The sequence below is a fragment of the Labeo rohita genome, chromosome 15 (genome assembly GCF_022985175.1).
Source record: "Labeo rohita strain BAU-BD-2019 chromosome 15, IGBB_LRoh.1.0, whole genome shotgun sequence".
Lineage (NCBI taxonomy): Eukaryota > Metazoa > Chordata > Actinopteri > Cypriniformes > Cyprinidae > Labeo > Labeo rohita.
Window position 1 is genome coordinate 13733073 of NC_066883.1, and position 7500 is coordinate 13740572.

At 32.4% G+C, this 7500-nt stretch overlaps 1 protein-coding gene across 1 annotated transcript in view; it reads left to right on the forward strand.

Moving 5' to 3' along the window:
- strn4 (striatin, calmodulin binding protein 4) overlaps positions 1 to 7500 on the forward strand; it is a 29327-nt gene that overhangs the window by 10564 nt on the left and 11263 nt on the right. The window contains exons 3-11 of the mRNA XM_051129230.1: positions 295 to 371; positions 534 to 612; positions 710 to 895; positions 2628 to 2802; positions 2885 to 3041; positions 3401 to 3502; positions 5184 to 5302; positions 5544 to 5719; positions 5910 to 5957. Of these exons, the coding sequence (XP_050985187.1) occupies positions 295 to 371; positions 534 to 612; positions 710 to 895; positions 2628 to 2802; positions 2885 to 3041; positions 3401 to 3502; positions 5184 to 5302; positions 5544 to 5719; positions 5910 to 5957 (1119 nt within the window). The remainder of the gene's footprint in view (positions 1 to 294; positions 372 to 533; positions 613 to 709; positions 896 to 2627; positions 2803 to 2884; positions 3042 to 3400; positions 3503 to 5183; positions 5303 to 5543; positions 5720 to 5909; positions 5958 to 7500) is intronic.

Here is a 7500-nt window from a genome sequence, read left to right on the forward strand (position 1 = left end):
TTCTGCATTGTTCTTTTTTGTTATTTCTGTTTTTTTTTTCTTCATTTTCTTGCTTTGTTTGTGTGTGTGTTTGTTTTTTTTTATGCTGTTCTTTTTTTGTTACTTTTGTTTAATTTAATAAAACAATTCTGCTTTCTTCGTTTTTTGTTATGTGGTTTTGTTTGTTGCTTGTTTGTTTTATTTTTTTTTTCTTAATTGTTTAAGAGAAGATGCCATCAACATTGTGAAATCTGTTGATGTTTCTATGAATTTGTATGATGTTAATCATTAATATTCTGGTCATTTTGATCCCAGGGCCAAACATCAGAAACTGAAAAGTGGCACTGACCAGAGCCCTGGAGAGAAGAAACCAGAAACAGAAGCTGAACCAAGTAACAACACAAAAACTAAAAACTTTTACACTTATAAAACATGTGATGTGATTCAAATTTACCAAAACATATTAATCATGCCTAGACTTATGAGAACAAATACTGTATGCTGTTGGTTACATGTTTGCTTTGAGTTTAATGAGATCACTCTGTTTCTCACAGTACCCAATGGGCCTGCAGATTCAGATTCAGAGCCAACCAATCAGATGCCTTGGAAGGAGGGCCGCCAGTTACTGCGCAAGTCAGTGTATTTCCTGTGCATTCATGCTCTGATTTATTTTTCTAAATAATTTGCCTGTCATGTGCATGTGGTGTTTATTTTGCTTGTACATCAACAGGTATCTGGAAGAGGTGGGATATTCCGACACCATCTTGGACATGCGCTCCAAACGTGTTCGTTCCCTGTTGGGTCGCAACAGCCCAGAGGCGAACGGGCCTCCTCCCAGCGAGCCGCCCGCAGAACCAGAACCTCGTGGCGGAGGAGAGTCACTACTAGTGCGCCAGATAGAAGAGCAGATCAAACGGTTAGAGCAACATGCTTTGTGATATCTAGTATTAAAGGGATGGTTCACCAAAAAATTTAAATTCTGTCATTAATTACTCACCCTCATGTCGTTCCAAACCCATAAGTCATTCCTTCATCTTTGCAACGTGTCACGACACGAAACTTGCATCCATCAGACTGAAAAAATTCCTGCTTTAAAATTGGATGAGCAATTTTTAAAAAAGTTGTGGTTTATTTATTTATTTTTTTTCTATGTTTAGTTCTGTTCCAGGGTTTGTTTTGTTCTATTGTTGTTTTATATTTTTATTTTGCTCTTCTTTTATTGTTGTTGTTGTTGTTTTTTTTTTGTTCTGTTTAGGGTTTTCTTCTGTTTTATTTATTTATTTATTTATTTTTGTTTGATTCTTTTTTTTTTTTTTGTACGCGTTTATTTTTTTCTTCTATTGTTGTGTATTTTTTTTTCTTTGTTCCTTTTTTCTCTATTTAGTGTTTTTATTTATTCTGTTTTTTTTTTATTATTATTTTGTTTAATTCTCTGTGTTTTTTGTTCTGTTTTGTAATTTTTTTGTTCCTTTTTTGTTTTTTTTCTATTTAGTGTTTTTTCTATTTTATTCCTTTCAGTGTATTTTTTGTTCTGTTGTTTAGTTTTTTGTTCTGTGTAGTGTTTTCTTTCTGTTTTGTTCATTTTTGTTTTTTTTTTTTGTATGATTCTTTTTAGTGTTATTATTGTTTTGTTTTTGAATTGTTCGATTTAGTGTTTTTCTGTTTTATTAATTTTTCTTTTAATTCTTTTTTAGTGTATTTTTGTTCTGTTGTTTTGTTCTATTTAGTGTTTTTTCTATTTATTTGTTGTTTTTTGTTTGATTTATTTTTTTAGTGTTTTTTGTTCTATTGTTTTGTATTTTTGTTTTGTTCAGTTTTTGTTCAATTTAGTGTTTTTTTTTTCTTTTTTACTCGTTTTGTTTGATTATTTTTTTGTTTTTTCTTTGTTCTAATGTTGTTTTGTATTTTTTGTTTTGTTCCTTTTTTCTTTTTAGTGTTTTATTTGCTTATTCATTTTTTTTTATTCTTTGTTGTTTTTTGTTTGATTTTTTTTTTTTTTTTTTTTTTTTTTTTTTTTTTTTTTTTTTGTTTTCTTTTGTTTTGTTTTGTTCTATTTAGTTTTTTTGTTTTATTTATTTGTTTTGCTTCTTAATTTTTTAGTGTTTTGTGTTTTTGTTTTGCTCTATTTATCTTTCTTGTTTTGTTCGTTTTTGTTTAATTCTTTTTTTTTTATTTGTTTTGATTCTTTGTAATGTTCTAGTGTTTTTGTTTTGGGTTTTTTGTTTTGTCTTGCTGTTCCAATCAGATGTTAAAATGTGTGTTCTATGTTGATTTTATTTTTAGTTTTTGTTTCATTTTAATTTAGTTTTGTTTTTCCCAGAAGATTTCCCACAGCTGATGGCTGCTATAAACACAAACCTTTGACTGCACTTTGACTTGCGTTGCTTGGCAACTGCAGAAACAGCGTTTTGTTCAGATAATGCAGTATGTTTCTTAATGGAGAGATTGTTTATTCCTATAATTGTTCATAAATATAGCCCCTAATAAAACACTGTACTTCATCATACTGCTGCTCCTAGCAGTTTAGACAAGCAATAATCCACAAGAGACTTAAGAGGGGTGTTCTAATATCATAAAAGTGTTTGCAAGGCCAAAAAGTTTTTGCAGTTATGCTTGTGGTAATAGTGAAAAAAATATCCCCTCTGCAGGCGTGCTGGAAAAGAGAGCTCTAAAGAACGGATGGGCAGCTCTGTCCTGGATAAAATCCCTTTCCTCCGTGGCTGTGAGGACGACGATGAGGATGACAGTGATGAAGAGGAGGACTTCCAGGGCATGACTACAGACTGCATTGATGGACGCAAAAACAAGAAGTCCAGGAGCAAGGTCAGAGTGTTTACATGAAGATGAGCTCTGCACGCACAGATCCTGTTTTGTTGCTAACAGCGTGTCGCCTGTGCGCATGTAGATGGGCGGAGAACCCATGACCACAGATCTTGACCCCGAGGACGACGATGATGAAGATGATTCGGAGGATGCCCTGGGAGAGTTTGATTTCTTGGGCTCAGGAGAGGAAGGCGAAGGAGCGGGAGAAGCTCGCATATCTGGAGACGGCCGTGAATTAGGTATGGAGGCCCGTGTGGTCAACTTTTTTGCTACTACTAGACAACTCGCCGTTCCTGCATGTATTTTTGACAGTGGATGTGAGGGTTTCCCTTCCCTTTATTGTCATGCTGTGAACACTCATTGTTTTCTTTCAGTTTGCTTTTGTTTGTAACTTCCTGTTGATAAAATCTGTTGACGGGATCTCCATTTTGTCCTCGCGTCACTGCACGCTTGTTTGTTTCCCTGTTCAATCACCTCTTCCGAACATGTCATCATACCACAGGATGAGTGCCTGAGTGTGTTTTTTTTTTTTTTTTTTTTTTTTTTTGCTGTTGTTCTGTCTGCTGGTTTGTTTAGTCGTTTTACTTGCTCTGCCCAGGTTCAGAAAACCGCCGGAACAAGTTGCAAGGCATTATGTCAGATTTCCCCCCCAAACCCACTCCACCTCCTTCTATTCCGGGCCAGACACGCTCCGGTGAGGGTAAGAGAAACCATCCGGCTCTCTGAATGCATGACCTGAACTGAACATGCAATGCAGCTGATCACTTTTGATCATATGAAAGCCTAGGCAATCAGTTGCTTAAAAAAACATGCTAGATTTTTTTGTTTTGTTTTGTTTTATATTTTTTTGTGTTTGTGTGTTTGTTTTTTGTTTGTAAAAATCTTGTGTAATAGAACTTGTTTATTTGCTGGTTTTTGTTGTATTTGTTATACTTGTATTTTTTTAAATAATATAGCCTAAGATGCTGACATGGTATTAAATAAAAATGTACTACTACTACTTTTGTTTTGTTTGATTCTTTTTTTTCTGTTATTGTTTTGTATTTTTGTGTTATTCCTTTTTTTCGTGTTTTTGTTTTGTTCTATTTAGTTTTTTTGTTTTATTCATCTTTTTGTTTTTTTGTTTAAACCTTTTTTAGTTGTTTTTGTTCTGTTGTTTTATATTTTTTGTTCCTTATTTGTTCTTAAAATTATTGTTTTGTTCTTTTTTGTTTTTTTTTTGTGGTTTTTGTTGTTATTGTTTTTTTGTTCCTTTTTAGTTTTGTTTTTTGTTTTGCTCTATTTAGGTTTTTTTGTTTTATTTATTTGTTTTTGTTTGATTATTTTGTTTTTTGTTCTGTTGAGTTTTTTTGATTAATTTTTGATTTATTTTATTACATTTTGTAATGTTCTTTTGTTTTTGTTTCTTTTTTCTGTTAAAATGATTTTTACTTTTAATTTATTTATGTATTTATTTATTTTTTCATTTGAATTTTGCTTTATTTTGCTCAGATTTCCCACAGATGAAGCATATAAAAGCTTTGTTTACAGTTTGCTTAAGTCATTTATTTATTTCCACAACTCAACCATTACTCTTTTTGTCAAGAAGGTTAAAAGTATTTAATGCAACTGATATAAAAATGTATGTGTGAGTTATTTTTTCTACATTTTATATTATATTATATATTATATTATATTATATTATATTATATTACTAGTATTCAACCAATGTTATGTTATATTTATTATATTATATTATAGAATCATTATTTTTTATTGATGAATTAATCTGTATAACCGTACACTATTTATTTGTTTATTTATTTATGTATTAATTTATTTAGAGGAAACCGTATATATTTTATTTTAGATATTGTATTATAATATTATATACAGACAATCTGGGTAAGTGATTTTTAATAATTTTTTAATATTTATTTACTTTATGTATTTATTTATTTTTTTTACTTTATTATTATTATTATTATTTTTATTTTTATTTTTTTTTACACCAAAATGTGAACCATAATGAGAACTTCATGATGATGCATATCGCACAATTGTTTTTTGAATGTATTTATTGAAATGGACAGTTCAAAACACCTTAACTAGAAATTGTTAATAATTTTGATTTTATAACTCTTTTATAACTTCGTCACTATTTTTTAAATAAAATTGAAATGTGTGTTTATCTAGAGACAACATTAAAATAATTGCAAAGTCAAATTAAAAATGCATTTTTGATATTCTTAACTTTTCTTAATTTTTACTGCTATTATAAACAACTAATATATATATATATATATATATATATATATATCAATATATCAATTCTTGTGAAACTACAATGTCTGTGCTGAATTTTCCATTTTCATACTGTTGTGTATCTGTCTGAACTCAAGGGGGAGCTCTTGGTTTCTCATCTGATGTCTTCATCCTGGATGCGGTTGGAGGAGGAGATATGAACCTCGGAGAGCTGGCTGACCTCACTGTTGCCAACGACAATGACCTCACCATTGACGTTAGTATTAGAAGTAATCTTTCCTCCCCAACTGAGTGACATTTAAGCAGTTATATCTGCAGTATGTGCTGTATATTTGCAGTACACATTACACAAAGAGCTGGATTGAAATCCAGTCTGAAAACATTACACTGAGCTCCCACTATATTCTTTTAAATGTTATTTCTGTCACAGGTACTATTTTTAAAAGTACAATGAAGTGTAGTTTTTCACAAAGAATAGTAACCTTTGATACGATCAGTTGCAGGACAGTCGAGAAGAGTTCAAAAAAACGTGGAACCCTCGCTTCACACTACGAAGCCACTTCGACGCCATCCGAGCGTTGACCTTTCACCCCAGCCAGGCCGTGCTGCTGTCCGCCTCTGAGGATGGGACGCTCAAACTGTGGAACCTCAACAAGGCAATGCACTCCAAAAAGTAAGAAGCACATCCTCCAGTCTCTAAAATAAGACACACGAACAGGGCTGAGAAGATCCATGTTTTGCTGCCCTCTTATGCTAAATATGTCACTATAATTGTGTTAGTGTAGGTGTCTCTGGAAGTGTATTCAGAAATATCGATCCATGAAAAATTCTTTTAGCGCTGGCTTTCATTTTTGCTTTCACAGAAATGCAGCGCTGGACGTTGAGCCCATTTATACATTCAGAGCACACAGGTGAGTGGGACAGGTTTGTAATTAGACTGAAATCGACTCTCTAAAAATGAAATGGCATGACCTGCGGCTAACGTACTCTGCCAAGTGCTCAAGGCTAAATTATAGGCTGAATGTCTGTTATAAAACCTAGTGAGCTTCCCAAGTAGCTTCTGAACTGAAAAATGAACTGACTGAAACTAGAGATTAGCACAATATATTGGTACCATATCGGTTGTTGTCTAATAGTGTAGGATTTTTTCCTCCTTTTAAATAAATATCAGTATTGGTATTAGCCAAGAATAGCAACTAGTCATGCTAGTAGCTCGTTAATCATGCTAGAGACATGCTAGTAACTTGTTAACCATGCTAGAAACATGCTAACAACATGCTACTCATGTTGGAAACATGCTAGTAACTTGTTAATCACGTTAACAACATGCTAATCATGTTATAAACATGCTAGTAACTGGCTAATCATGCTTGTAACGTTAACAACATGCTAATCATACTAGAAACAGACTGGCAACATGTTAATCATGCTAGAAACAGACTAGCAACATGTTAGTAACTTGCTAATCATGTTTGAAACATGCTGTTTGAATAATGCTAGAAACATGCAACACTTGTTAATCATGCTAACAACATGCTAATCATATTATAAACATGCTAGTAACTGGCTAATCATGCTTGTAACGTTAACAACATGCTAATCATGCTAGCAACATGCTAGTAACTGGCTAATAATGCTAGTAACATGTTAATCATGTTAGAAACAGACTAGCAACATGTTAGTAACTTGGCAACCATGTTTGAAACATGTTAACGAAATGCTAATCATGCTAGCAGCATGCTAGTAACTGGCTAATCATGCTAGTAACATGCTAATGACATGTTAATCATGTTAGAAACAGACTAGCAACATGTTAGTAACTTGGCAGCCATGTTTGAAACATGTTAACAAAATGCTAATCATGCTAGCAACATGCTAGTAACTGGCTAATAATGTTAGTAACATGTTAACAACATGCTAATCATACTAGAAACAGACTAGCAACATGTTAGTAACTTGCTAATCATGTTTGAATCATGTTAATGTTAACAGACTAGCAACATGTAACTTGTTAATCACGTTAACAACATGCTAATCATACTAGAAACAGACTAGCAACATGTTAGTAACTTGCTAATCATGTTTGAAACATGCTAACGAAATGCTAATAATGCTAGCAACATGCTAGTAACTTGTTAATCACGTTAACAACATGCTAATCATGTTATAAACATGCTAGTAACTGGCTAATCATGCTTGTAACGTTAACAACATGCTAATCATACTAGAAACAGACTAGCAACATGTTAATCATGCTAGCAACATGCTAGTAACTGGCTAATCATGCTAGTAGCATGTTAAAGACATGTTAATCATATTAGAAACATGTTAGCAACATGTTAGTAACTTGCTAATCATGTTTGAAACATGTTAACGAAATGCTAATCATGCTAGTAACTGGCTAATCATGCTAGTAACATGTTAACAACATGCTAATCATACCAGAAACAGACT